Source organism: Tinamus guttatus, unplaced genomic scaffold (assembly GCF_059628265.1).
Source record: "Tinamus guttatus ecotype Peru unplaced genomic scaffold, ASM5962826v1 Tinamus_guttatus_pri_ptg000397l, whole genome shotgun sequence".
Lineage (NCBI taxonomy): Eukaryota > Metazoa > Chordata > Aves > Tinamiformes > Tinamidae > Tinamus > Tinamus guttatus.
The window spans coordinates 482720-495936 of NW_028288931.1; the positions used below are offsets into that span (position 1 = coordinate 482720).

Sequence of the window (13217 nt, forward strand, 5' to 3'; positions counted from 1 at the left end):
GCCGCCCTAGCAGCTGCTGAGGGGCCGCGCGGCGCCCGCGACGCCGAAGCGCGCGCTGAGCACCGGCGAGCTCGCGCGCCGCTCCTGCCCCGGCTGCTGCCCGCCCGCGAAGAGCGTGAAGGCGCCGGGCTCCAGGCGCCAGGGCGGCCCCCAGACCGCGCGCTGCGCCGCCGTCACCTCGAAGGGCAGCTTGGCCGCCCGGCCGGCCGGCAGCGCCACGCGGCGGAACGCCACGAGCTGCCAGCGCGGCACGGGCACGGAGGGCTGCTCCCAGCGCAGGTAGAGCTGCACCACCTGCGGGCAGGGACGGGCTGAGCCGGGCGCCGGGAGCGCGCCGGCCCCGCGGCGCCGCGGCGCTCACCTCCTCGCCGTCCCGCCGCCCCGTGTTCTCCACCACCACGGACACGGAGAGGTTGGCGCAGGGGGGCAGCGCCGTGGGGCTCAGCACCAGCTCGCGGTACGTGAAGGTGGTGTAGGAGAGGCCGTAGCCGAAGGGGTAGAGCGGCGCCGCGGGCCCGTAGTAGCGGTACGTCCGCCCCGCCATGGTGTAGTTCTCCATGGGCGGCACCTGCGGGCAGCGGCGGCGTGGCACCCAGCCCGGCGGCACCGCGGGCCGGCACTGCGCGCGCTCACCTGCTCCATGCTGGCTGGCCACGTGGCCGGGAGGCGCCCGGCCGGGTTGGCGCCGGCGCGGCCCAGCAGCACGTCGGCGATGGCGAGGCCGGCCGCCTGCGCCGGGAAGAAGCAGGCCAGGATGGCGCCCACGCCGTCGTGCTCCTGCGCCCAGCTCACGTCCAGCGGCCCCGCGTTGAACAGCAGCAGCACCACGGGGCGCCCGGCGGCTGCGGGCACACAGGTTGGCACCGACGCCGGCTGCCGTCACCGGCGCCCGCGGCGCCGCGCCGAGCCCCTACCCGCGCGCACGGCGTCCTGCAGCAGCTGCAGCTGCTGGCCGGGCAGGGACAGGTCCGCCCGGTCCTTGCCCTCCGTCTCCAGGTCGATCCCTGCGGGCAGAGTCCGGGAGCGGCGCGTTACCCGCGGGAGGACAGGGCAGCGCTGCCGGCTCTGCCCCCGGCCCCCACGCACCGGTGCCCAGGCACACGAGCACCACGTCGGCGCCGCGCGCCGCGGCCTCCACCTCCGCGGGCGCGTAGTCGCGGCACGGCGGCTCCCTGCAGCCCGCCGCGAAGCTCACGTTGGCTGCCAGCATCTCCAGGCCCCTCCTGCGCCAGGGAGAGGCCGCGTGGGCTCAGGCTTGGCACCCGCGGGCACAGCCGGGCCGCGGGCGCCTGGCCCGGAGCCCCGCTCTGGCGTACCGGGGCGTATAGATGTACTGGGGCTCCGGGACGGGCGCGTAGTCCCCAAACAGCACGCGGGGGTTGTCAGCAAAGGGGCCCACAACCTGCGGAGCGGAGAGGGGCTGAGCGCGGGGGGCCGCCTGCGCGCGGGCCCCATTCCCGGCACTCACCGCGACACGCCGGGCGCGCAGGTCCCGCAGCGGCAGCGTGTCCCGCTCGTTCTTCAGCAGCACGAAGCTCTTGACGGCGGCCTCCCGCGCCAGGGCTCGGTGCGCCGGGCTCTGCACGTCGCCCAGGCCCAGGGCGCTGTAGGGGTTCATGGCCGGGGGGTCGAACTCACCCAGGCGCAGGCGCGTGTAGAAGAGGGGCCGCACGCGGGCGCGCAGCGTCTGCGGGCGGCGGCGGCAGCGGGAGCTCGGGCGCAGGGCACCGCGGGCGCCGCGCGGCCCCGTCCCGCCTCACCTCCAGCGTGATGCTGCCCGCGGCCAGCGCCTGCCCGATGCGCATGAAGACGTTGTCCTGGATCCCGTAGGAGAGCTCCAGGTTGCAGCCTGCGTTCACCGCGGCTGCGAGGGAGGGGGACGGCGGCGCCGTCACGCGTGGCGCTGGGGCCCCCGTCCCGCCGCGGGCCCCCGCGCTCACCCACGGCCGTCTCCAGAAAGCTGTCCGTGTAGTGGTGGCCCAGCATGATGAGCTCCACGGCGCCCTCGTCGCTCACCACGTAGCCCTCGAAGCCCCACTCGCCCCGCAGCACATCCGTCAGCAGCTTCTTGTTGGCGCAGGCGGGGACGCCGTTGATGCTGCCGCGGGAGCGCGGTCGGCACCGGAGCGCGGCCGGCACCGGCGCGCGGCCGGCCCTGCCGTGCGGTACCTGTTGTAGCTGCACATGAAGCTGAAGGAGCCGGCGCGCGCGCAGGCCTCGAACTGCGGCAGGAAGGTGGTGCGCAGGTCCCGCTCCAGCACCTGCGCCGGGCAGAGCGGGTCAGCGCCGCGGCGAGCCCCCCGCCGCCCCCGCGCCCGCGCCCGTGCCCACCTTGGCGTCGAAGCTGAGCCTGGAGACGGGGATGTCCTCGGGGCCGCCGTGCACGCTGAAGTGCTTGCAGCCGGCGCTGGCCGCCACGTAGCGCGGGTGCCGGCCCTGCAGCCCCTGCACGAAGCTGGTGGCCAGCTCCGCCGTCAGGAACGGGTCCTCGCCGTACGTCTCCTGGCGGGCGCACGGGCTGGTGGGCGCCCCGCAGGGACACCCCTGTCCCCAGCCCTCGCTCCTGCCCCACGCAGCCCCCCACGGGGCCTGGACCCGGCCCGCAGCACCTGGTTCCGGCCCCACAGCGGGTGCCGCATGATGTTGAGCACCGGGCTGAAGCAGCTGAGCCCCGTGTGGTCCCCGTAGCGGCCCGCGGCGGTGAAGTTGTTGTGCTTGGCCCGCACTTCGGTGGCCGTGGCGTTGGCCACGCGGTAGACGAGCTCCTGGCTGCGGGGAGAGCCGCGTTGGAGCGCGGCCGCGCGCCCCGTGTGCTGGGCCCGCGCGGGGCTCCTACCTGAAGGCGGCCGCCAGCCCCAGCGCCTGCGGGAAGGCGGTGGCCCAGCCGGGCGCCTCGGCGTCGCCGCGCAGACACTCCGTGTTCCAGTTGTAGGGCCCGATGCCGAGGCGCGGGATGGGGGGCGCGGGGCCGTTGCGCAGGGCTCCCCCCCGCGCCACCTGCAGCACCATCTCGCCGGGGCTCAGGCGGCCCACGAGGTCGTCGAGGCGGCGCTGCCAGGGCAGCGCGGGGTCCAGGAAGGGGAAGGGGAAGGTGCCAGGGCCGGCGGCGCAGCGCGGCGCCCAGCAGCCCAGCGCGGCGCCCAGCAGCAGCGCGGCCCAGCGCGGCGCCGCCATGCCGAGCGCGGAGGAGGTGCCGCGCCGGGGAGGAGCCCGCGCTCCCTCCGGCCCCTTGGAAAGCTCCGCGTGGAGAGCAGCACCCGGCCCGACAGCACCGGGAAACGCGAGCCCGGGCCGGGAAGGGAAGCCAGGCCTCCCAAGGGCGCTGCTGTCCCCATGCCGGCCCCATGGCCCTGGTCGGGGGCACTTGCAGGCGCATGGTGCTGCCGAAGCACAGGATGGTGCCGGGCACCGCAGCGCCCTAGGGCTCCAGAGCTCCACAAAAATTCCCCACCCAGAAAGGGGCAGAGGAACCGCTGGTCACTGGCGATGCCGGTGGCTTGAGACGCTCCGGGTGAGCCAGGGTGACGCACGAAGCTCTCAGGATGCCACTGGCAGGATCTGCACCAGGAACGGAGCCCGAGCGGGGGGCTCCCACATCCACAGGGACCCCAGGGGCCCCTCCAGGCTGCGGACACGGTGCCACCTGCGAGGCTGAGCAGGGCCGGGGTGCGCGCAGGGCCCTCCCGCGCTGGGCCCTCGGGGGAGCAGGTCCCGCATCCACAGAGGCTGCGGAGGCTCCTTCTCTGGAGATCTTCCAACCCCCCCGGATGCCACCCTGTGCCCCGTGCTCCGGGTGTCCCCGCTGGAGCAGGGGGTTGGACTGGATGATCCCTAGAGGTCCCTTCCACCCTCAACCATCCCGGGATTCTGTGATTGCTCACGGTGTACCGCGCTGGCACCGCAGGAAGGGGCGCACAAGCTGCCTGGGGGGACACCCGGGGATTCAGCGTTTCCTTTAATGAGCAGGCCCTTTCTCTAGCCATTTCTCTTCAGCGGGAACAATTCACTTGGCAAAAGTTAACATCCCCGGGGGCCGGTTAACATCACCAAGGCACCGGGAGCTGCTGGTGCCGCCCGCGGCCGGGGCTCGCGGGTTCCCCCTGCTCCCAGCAGGACCCCTGGCGGTCTCCCTTCCTGCGGGCCCCGCTCCGCCGCGGGAAACCTGAAATCGGAACAGGGAAAAACTACAACAAAAATAAAGCGCGAACCGGGGAGGCGCCCCGCGCCGCCGCACCGAGCCAGGCCCCAGCGCTGCGCCACCGCGCAGGGCAGCGCCGCGCGCCACGGCCGGGACCGCAGCGGACCGGACCGGACCGAACCGGGCGAGACCTAATAGGACCGGACCGGGTCTAATAGGACCAAACCGAACCGATCCCCACGCGCGGCAACCCCGCCCTGCCGCGCAGCCCGCCGGGTAATGTAGGCGGCCACGCCCCCTGCATGCCGGGTAATGTAGGCGCTCGCAGTCACGTGGGACAGCTGTCAGCCCGCTCCCCCGCCCTCCGGGGAGGGCGCGCGCTGCCTTGTGGGACGCGTAGTTCGGCGGCGGGTGGCGCCGGCCGTGCGCGCGGCGCGCGGACTACAAATCCCGTGACACCCCGCGCGAGGCCCTCGGCGCCGCGGCGGGGCTGGGCCGCGGCGGGGCGGGGACGCAGCGGGCCGGGAGGATGTCGCGCCAGGCCGGCCGCAGCACCGAGAGCAAGAAAATGGTAACGGCGGCGCCCGCGGGCCCGGCGGGGTCCCCGCGCCGCCCCGGGGGTGCCGTGCCCGCGCCGTGCCAGGCCGCGGGGCCCCATCGGCGGCGGGGAGGCGGCTCGGGCCCTGCCGCGGAGCGCGCGCGGGGCCGAGGGCAGCCCTCAGCCCCGGGGCGCAGTAACGTTCTCCCCTCCTCCGTGGCGATCTGCACGCGCAGGTGCCTCCAGCAGCACCGGGACGCGGCAGTGCCGGGGGCAGCAGCCCGAGCCGCCCTCCTCCGGCGGGCACGGCCGTTCCCGGGCCAACGGGATCAGCTTCGGGCGTTCCTGCGGCTGCCACATGACAGTACGGCCGTGGGGCTCTGCACCGAACTGCAGTGCAGAAAATATAACTGACCGAAAGGCTTCACGTGCTCTAATCCCATTAGGCAGGCTGAAAATGAAGATCTGATTTACAAAAAATGAATTTCGCTCTTGTCTTTGTTATAACAATCCAAGGGTCCCCAAGCAGCAGTTGCAGGCAGTGACCGATCACCGTGGGGCTTCTCGCACGCTCTAACAGCGGGTGAAACCCTCAGGCTTGGTGTAGGAAACGACAGCGTCTTGCACTGGTAGCAGCTGGACTTATCCGTCCATCCACCCCTACTCTGTCCAGCTGCCAAGCACTATCTTTACTAGAAGTACTTAAATCCTTAGAAATAGCATAACTTTTGCTGCATCTCTGTTAAAATCTCTGCCAAATGTCTGCCTCTGCTAGTTGAGTCACGGGACACTTCCACCTTGTCCTTCTGAGTAATCTAAATTTAAACAGTCTTTGTCTTTTCATGATGAAAGGAGAATTGGAAGTGCTAAACATAAAGAACACGTGTCAATTCTTCAGATCTAAAATTGAGCAAGGAGCCCGACTGGTTCTTTTCATGTGTCTGAAATCTCTTGGTAGCACCTCGCTGTTGACCCATGAATTATGGTGACAAGATGGAATTCCCTGCATCTTCTAACAAACATAACTCCTACTTGTTGAATGTTGCAGTTTGGGAGTGCTTCTTTCTGGTGTTTGCCTTGGCTTTGTGTACGCTTGTTCGGAATGAAGTGTGGTTAGTGCTGTCACTTAACTCTGATGTTGTCTCTTTTCCCTTCCTTTCTGCCTGCCTGCTGCTTTCATTCTGTAGTATTGGTATTTGCCATTCATTTCACCTTCTGCATCTATGCATCTCATGGTAGGTGATAGGCTTTTAATCTGAGATTAGACTTTCTGTAATGTTTCTAATTGCTAAACCTGAAAGCAGAAGTAAAAAAAAACACTGCGTTAAAGTGGCATATTTGCTCGTGAAGACGCTTTCTTCGGGTGCTATGAAAATCCGAAGCTCCATTTGTTGTAGGAAGCGCAGTCTGCAGGAAGCAGTTTGAGCCAGAGGCCCTTCCACCTCTCGGGCGTTGGTTGAAGTGAAGCCACGACCCTGGTGACTGCAGGTCGTTGCCATCCGGGTGTTACTCCATGGAACACGTGAAGTGACCGGAGACCTCCCGGGACCGCGCTCCGCACCCGGGAATGGGGAGCGCTGGGTGTGTGGGGAGGGAACAGAGGGACTCGCTTGTTCCTAATCGAAGGAGGTTCTTTCCAAATGGGATTGAAGTCGCCTTGTCAAAAATGTGACCATCTCTGCTTTTGAAGCAGCAAGTTCCTTCGAGGCACCAGGTTCTGTTCCGCGCTTCCCCAGCTGAAGCAGCACTGCCCGCAGACCCCGGAAGGCTCCTGCCTTCTTTTTCGGCTTGTACTAAATTGCTTTTGCCTCTGTCTAGAACTCGGAGCTCTTCACACTGACGTACGGAGCTCTGGTCACCCAGCTGTGCAAGGACTACGAGAACGACGAGGACGTCAACAAGCAGCTCGACAAGATGTGAGTGGATCTGCCGTCTTGCGGGTGCTCTGGAAACCTGCAGACTGGGCTTTAGTTAATGTTGGTATTTCCCGGAATTGTTGCGTTTCTCCGTCATCTTTTTGTACAAACGTCGGGTGTCTTTCTGACGCGGCGCCGTTCTCCTGTAGCTCATTGCTGTCTGGTGCGTTGGCAGGGGTTACAACATCGGCGTCCGGCTAATAGAAGACTTCCTGGCCCGGTCCAACGTGGGGAGATGCCACGATTTCCGTGAAACTGCAGACGTTATTGCAAAGGTAACTGTCCAAGGCAGCTCTGCCGGGCTCGTGGCGCTGGTGACGTTGGAATGGCAGTTTGAACCTCATCGGGAGTTCCTCCTGTGTCCACAGTTCTAATTCCAGAGATGCCTGTGGACATCTTTCCTTGAGGAGGACCTTCCATATTAGCTGGTTTTGCTTCGATAAAAGAGTATTTGGGGGAGGAAAAGAGATTTTGGGGAAGCAAAAAAGGAGAGAGAGAATTAGGTCTGTGACTTTTGCTGACTGGTGGAAATTGGGGGAAAGGAGCGGTGTTTTCAAAACCTTTAGTATATTTTTTTTTGACAAAGATCAGAGTAATATTGTGGCTTCATGGGTCACTTTCCTGTTGATACTCTGTTTCACATAACAGATAGCATTTAAAATGTATTTGGGCATCACTCCAAGCGTCACCAACTGGAGTCCGGGAGGTGATGAATTCTCCCTGATTTTGGAAAGTAACCCCTTGGTGGACTTCGTGGAGCTCCCTGACAACCACTCGACTCTCATCTATTCCAACCTGCTGTGCGGGGTGCTGCGGGGAGCCCTGGAGATGGTAAGGCACCGACCCGCTTGTGCTGCAGCAGAGAGGCCAGAGAAATCTGGACTGTGAAGATACCTTTATGAGTAACCAAGATACCAGCAGATAGTTCAGCATCTGGTGTGTCTGCATGACCGATGGCTTTGTTTTGGACGTGAAATACAAAGCAAGGAACGAGCAGGAGGGTGCTTTGTTGCTGTGCCTCCCTTGCTGCAGCTCCCAGCCTTGTTTAGCTGAACTTTTCAAGGCAATACCCAAGCAGGACACAGCCCCGAGCAAGAGGGTCAGTTGGGGTCCTTGAAGGGAGTCCCAGCTACGCCACAGGAGGCACCTTGTGCAGGCAGGTGCCCACGGAACGGGGGAGATGTGATCTTGAGAGCGAGTGAGGGCTTCCCCGGAGCTCTGCGTCGCACGGCACGTCCTCCCGGGGGTCATGAGCAGAGGGCATCTAGGGAGGCTGCTCTTGCAATGGAATAACAGCTCTTTCCTCTTGCACCCTAGGTTCAGATGGCCGTGGATGTAAAATTCGTGCAGGACACACTGAAAGGAGACAGCGTCACAGAGATAAGGATGAAGTTCATCAGGCGGATCGAAGACAACCTCCCAGCTGGTGAAGAGTGAATCGCAGCCCAGCCTTGGGGCCGCAGGGGAGCAGCTGGCCGTTAGCTCTCATCACAGATCCGTAGGGAAATAGTGCCCCTGTGCATTCAGACTGACTCACTGACTGTTTAAGATGTCATATAGTCTTCTCCTCTTACCTCCATCTTCCATAGAAGACAATTGTTTGGTTGCTGTTTATTTCACAGGTTCATTCTGAAGCTTTTTCCTAAGGTGATGGTTTTTCCATGTCCTCCCCTGGAGACTCTTTCTATGCTGTTTCTAATTGTGAGATTTGGTTCTGCTCAAACTCTAAAAAGTTTCAGTCTGTTCAAATCTGAATCCAAGTTTGATCCCCAGAATTGGGGATACACGAGTGCCACTGCGTTTGCTAAATGCTGTTTAAAAAAAGAGGTTGCTAAAAGGAACTCTGCCATAGGCGCATGTCATTTCTGTAGACCAAACTGGCTTCCTGCAGTTGATTCTGAAGTTACTAGTGAAGTGCAAACCTGATCCCAAGGGGTGTTCAGCAGAGCTGCCTCAGCGCTTGGCTCCTTCTCCCAGAGCAGGAGGTCTCTGCTGCCCGGGCCCTTGGCCCTTTCCCTTCGCCCAGGAGCGGTCTCAGAGCGGACTCAGCAGCCCCTTCTCCACCAGGTTGTTTGTGCTTTGGTCTCTTCAGCCTCCTCTCGGAACAGAGAGCCAGTAAATTGTGTGGGAGAAGCACTGAGTACTGTAAATGGAGGGTTAAATGCATTTCAGCAGATGGAGTCTGTTTTCTTCTTAAATTCTGCACCATGTAAAGGGGATGCCAGGATACAGTCTCACATACGTGTTTAGGCTGACTTTTCCGTGTTATTTGAATTGGCAGGATAGAGCAGTCTGCAATACCTGCTGCAGTGTCGAGTAACTAAGTGCACAAAGTAATGTTGTGCCTCAGAACCCAAGAAATTGTCCTTTTCTTTGGCCACCCTTTTCAGACTGCAGTCAGACGTTTAATTCTCTGTCCCCGTTACACAGCACGGAGGCACGGATCCGCAGGGATAACTGGGAGCCTGTGGCTGCCACGGGCGCTGGGGCTTGGCCGTCTCTGCGGGTTTGCGCGTGAGCGTGAGGTGCAGGAGAGACGGTGCTGCCGGTTGTGCCGTGCGTCCTGCCAAGGACGAGGGCGCAGAGCGCTCGGGTTCTCCAAAACACCCCCAGGAGGTTCCTTCCTGAAGAATTCACCCTGCTTTGGGCTGGCCGGAGGCTGCGCTTGGGCCCAACGCTGTCCCTTGTCCCCAGAGCGGCTCAGCCGAGGTGGCCACCTGGGCTCTCCCCTTGAGCCCGTTGTGCTGGGGCAGTTCTGGCTAGTTGGGAAAGGCTGGAGACCTCCATGCTGCGACCGTTCTCGTTAGTGCTGCAGTAATTGGGGTCTGCCAGGGAATCCAGGTTGTTCCATCAGGCAGACTCCACAGCTCAGACAGGCCCTGTTTTCCCCGGTTAATTCCTTTGGGCTTTGCTGTGGTCTGTCCTGGAAAGGGGCTCCGAGTCACTTTAAAGGTGGTCAGGGAATTACTGCAGGCAGCAGCCGTGGCTAATGATGCTCTGGGGGTGGAGGTGCCGCGTGGTCGCCTTGCAAAGGTGCAAAGAGACGGGTTGTTTCTCAGCATCGGTGGTTATAAGTCATGTTAAGGATGCATTTTAAAAGCAGTTACATTAAAAGCAATCCCAGCGTTGACTCTGGTTCTTTTGGAAGCCGCTGCCCTGCGGAAGGAGCTCCGGGGTGAAACGGTCCCGCGAAGCTGCCGGAGCCGCTGCTCGGCCGCGTCCTGCTCCGGGCCCGCGGTCGGCGTCCCGCATCCAGCCCTCCCACGGGATTCGGCTGCCCCCGGCGCTGGCCGGGCCCCGCGGATGGTGCCCCGGTCCCCACTAGCGAGCGGAGGGCCCGGAGCCGGGCAGCAGCGCGTGGGGCCTGTGCCCGTCGTCGGGTGGCGCTTCCCACAACACGGCAGCTCCCCTGCGCTTCCGAGCGGCAATGGGCCCCGCTCCAAGGCAAACACGGCCAAATCCCAGGTGCGTTTCCCTCAGGATCAGGAGGGCCGGAGGAGCCCCACGGCCGCAGGGTCTGCGCGGCCTCCTGCCCGCAGCCGCAGAGCCACCGCCGGGGGGACCGGCCTGCGCTTGAAGCCCCCGCTCGGATTTTCGCAGCCCGGGGCACTGCGGGTCTGCAGGGCTGGGGGACCTGCCCCGAGGGAGCCGCGCACGGGGGCGGCGGCGGCAGCGGGGGACAACCCGGGGGGTGTCCGGGAGCCGCGCGGAGCGGCCGGAGCAGCTCCCGGTGCCGGCAGAGGGTGCTGAGAGCTCGGCCGGCGCCGGCAGCACCCGGAGCTGCTCTCGGCAGAGCCGGCGTCGCGGGGCCGGGCGGCTGCACCCGCCGTCCCCATCCCCGTCCCGGCAGGAGGAGCCACCGCCGGGCCCGTCTCCCGCTGCCTCCTGCTCCGGCCCCGCGTCCCAGGCCCTCATTTGCAGCGTGGGGGATGCGGCACACGTAGGAGCGCGGAGCCGCCGCGCAGCCCCGCGCGTCGCAGCCCCGCGCGTCGCAGCCCCGCGCGTCGCAGCCCCGCGCGTCGCAGCCCCGCACACCGCTCCCTCTGCCCGGGGCAGCAGCACCGGCCGGGCTTGCATCTTGTGCCCAGGTCCTGTCTCTGCATCGCCCCCACTCCGTGTCCCCACACCAGCAGCTTTTGTGACACGGCGGCAGCAAGAACCAGGCCCACGAGAAAGGCCCCGATAGCCTTGATGGCACCCGGCATCTCCCGAGATAACCCCGGGCGGCTGCGGGGCCGGGGGCGCCACGCGTCCCCGCGTGTCCCGCGGCCAGGACGGAGCCGCTCACAGGCTCCTGCCCCGAGGAGCTGCAAAGCTCCCAGCAATTTGCTGGGGCCACTGGGTCAAAAACAGCCCAGACCCTCTGGAAGAACAAAAAGCAAAAATTGCATTAAGTAAATTAAAACTGTCTACTACCAAGTAGCTCATTGTAGACGAGGGAGAATATGCAAAAAGCTCTGTTTGAAACCTACTAAATATTACCATGTGCTGTTTATAGGAAACAAATGGGGAAAGGCATGCTGCATCAATAAAAGCCTGAGCATGGTTGGAGTTGGACCGAAGCCTTTCCACGGCTCTAGGTTATTGAATACCCTCCACTTTCATGTAGTGCCAGGCCTGACCCCTGGACACATACCACGGAGGGGAAAGTCGACTTGTGGGAATAATAGACATTCCTGACGAACAATTTAACCTGGCAGGAAAAGAGGCAACTTTCGGCTTTTCATGTCTCCGCGCGATATTAAAGATGACAACAGCGACGTGGAGACGAGCGCGGGGGAGCGAGATGGGGACGGGAGCAGGAGGCCGGCGGAGCCGCCGGGACGCTCCGGAGCTGCTCCCGGCTCCCGCGGGCAGCGTCGCGGCCCGTCCCGGTGCTCAGCCCCGGCCGCGCGCGGGCGCCGGGCCCTGCTCCGGAGGGAGGCGCTTCCGGAGCCGTGTCCTCACGGCAGGGGCAGCTCCCGCAGCTTTCGGCCAGATGTGCCGCGCGGGCCGGCGCCGTGCGCCGCGTGCTGCAGCGCGGTGCTGCTCCCCGCTCCAGCGCGGCCAACAAACAGCAAAACAAACAAGGAGGAAGAGCGCGGCTGCGGCACGGTCCCCCTTGCCGCAGGCAGCCCCGTCCCCTCCGCTGGCCAAGGGCCACCGCCTCCGTCCCTGTGGTCCTGAAACCCCCTGTATCCTCCCAGCCGCGAGCAAGACGGCGGCGATAGGCGCCTGCGGAGCGCTATCATCCCGCTGGGATCATTTCTCCCCTTTCTCTTCTCCCGCAGGATTTACTGCGCGTTTGACCTCCCCGCCTGGACTCTCGAGCGTTTCAGAGCACAACGGGCCGGGCTCCCCGGCTCCACGTGGTCTGCCGGGACTCGGCAGCTCCCACCCCTCGAGCCGGGGAACGGAGGTGCCGCCGGGAAGGTCATCCCAGCTCCCGTGCACAGCTCCAGCCAGGGACCCGTTTTATGCTTATGCAAAAATTCACTTGAAAAAACACGTTGCTTTTCCACAAGACATGCTGATGCGAATCCAAGCGGAAAGCGGCAGCGTTTCTTCTCCAAAAGCTTCCGAGAGCTCCGCGAGCCAGGAGCGCTCCCGCGCGCCGTTCCAGGTCTGGATTGCAGCTCCCTTCCTCCTCTCGGCTGGGCGGAACCGTCGCTGCCTCGGGGCTGCCCCCAGGAGCCCAAGGGGTTGAATTCAAACACACTTTGCAGCTCCTCTGCGGAGCATCTAACACCGTCACCCTTGGAGCCGCCCTGTCCTGCACCGCGAGCGCCTCCAGGCACCCCGGGGCTCCCAGACACCCTTCGCAGCCCGATCTCCCCTTGCTCCTTTCCAGCTCTTACTATTTTTTCTGGCTTTTATCCTCTTGGCTACTGGAGCAAAGGCGAAAGGGCAGCAGGAGGTTTCCAAGCCCGCTCTTTCCGCGCCACCGTGGGCCCAGCTGTCCCCGCTCCCCCTTAACTCAACTCATTGCTATTCAACACAAAATCCTAATCACCAATTTGGATAGTGAGACACACAATCAAAAACCCGGCAAACACCAGGCTCGCCCTAAGCCAAAGCCCTCCAGCAGGAAATGCGCCGGTGCCGCCCAGCCCGGTGCCAGCAGCGGGACGGCCCATCCAGCTCTGCTCTCTGCCCGTCACCGCTCTCCTTCTGCCCTTCCTCCTCGGGCAGCCAAACCCCGGTAATTAGAACCACTGCCGCTGTTGTCCTAATGGCATCAAGGGCCCTGCCCTCCCGCACGGAGCGGGTTCACGCGGCCCCTCCGTCCCATCCCGGTGCCAAGGGGCAGGTCCCGGTTCACACTCCCACCCCAGTGCCCAGCGGAGCCGGGAGCTGCCGGTGCGGAGCAGACTTGGCCCGCGCCGCTGCCGCCTTGAGCGAGGGCTGCGGGCCAGGAAAAGGAGACACAGACGTTTTGATGAGAAATGTTTGTTTTCTTTTAAAATAGTTTTAATTGTGGCTTTCTCGGGAGGGAGCCCTGCGAGGGGCCGTGTCCCCCCGCGCCGCGGCACACGGGGCTCCTGCTTTCCTGGGGCTGCTGGTCCCGGCCACCCCTTCCCAGAGGGAGCAAAGCCCCAGGTGCTCCCAGGATCCCAGGCTCCCGCACATGTCGTGCACAACCAGC

At 64.2% G+C, this 13217-nt stretch overlaps 2 protein-coding genes across 2 annotated transcripts; one reads left to right on the forward strand and one right to left on the reverse strand.

The window, feature by feature from the left end:
* LOC148593394 (uncharacterized) lies at nucleotides 1–3174 on the reverse strand. Its single transcript, XM_088530964.1, has 13 exons — nucleotides 2837–3174; nucleotides 2610–2769; nucleotides 2332–2502; nucleotides 2170–2261; nucleotides 1941–2098; nucleotides 1761–1864; nucleotides 1469–1687; nucleotides 1317–1402; nucleotides 1087–1223; nucleotides 915–1004; nucleotides 634–842; nucleotides 362–568; nucleotides 1–294 (listed from the first exon to the last, which is right to left on the reverse strand). The coding sequence occupies exons 1-13, from the start codon at nucleotides 3172–3174 to the stop codon at nucleotides 7–9; spliced, it is 2259 nt and encodes a 752-aa protein (XP_088387090.1). The 3' UTR covers nucleotides 1–6.
* Nucleotides 3175–4646: 1472 nt separating this feature from the next.
* On the forward strand, nucleotides 4647–8234 carry TRAPPC3 (trafficking protein particle complex subunit 3). The gene is made up of 5 exons (XM_088531051.1): nucleotides 4647–4709; nucleotides 6495–6592; nucleotides 6768–6867; nucleotides 7241–7423; nucleotides 7910–8234. Exons 1-5 carry the CDS (start codon nucleotides 4668–4670, stop codon nucleotides 8027–8029), a joined length of 543 nt encoding a protein of 180 aa, XP_088387177.1. The 5' UTR covers nucleotides 4647–4667; the 3' UTR covers nucleotides 8030–8234.
* Nucleotides 8235–13217: the final 4983 nt, after the last annotated feature.

Excerpts from the sequence above, each read along its gene's own strand:
- LOC148593394 (XM_088530964.1), bottom strand. The coding sequence starts at position 3,174 with ATGGCGGCGCCGCGCTGGGCCGCGCTGCTGCTGGGCGCCGCGCTGGGC. Across the intron at positions 2,262-2,331 it reads GGCTCAGCTTCGACGCCAAG|GTGCTGGAGCGGGACCTGCG; the intron begins GTGGGCACGGGC and ends TGCCCGGCGCAG. Across the intron at positions 569-633 it reads GGCCAGCCAGCATGGAGCAG|GTGCCGCCCATGGAGAACTA; the intron begins GTGAGCGCGCGC and ends CGCTGCCCGCAG.
- TRAPPC3 (XM_088531051.1), top strand. The coding sequence starts at position 4,668 with ATGTCGCGCCAGGCCGGCCGCAGCACCGAGAGCAAGAAAATG. Across the intron at positions 6,593-6,767 it reads AACAAGCAGCTCGACAAGAT|GGGTTACAACATCGGCGTCC; the intron begins GTGAGTGGATCT and ends GTGCGTTGGCAG. Across the intron at positions 7,424-7,909 it reads TGCGGGGAGCCCTGGAGATG|GTTCAGATGGCCGTGGATGT; the intron begins GTAAGGCACCGA and ends CTTGCACCCTAG.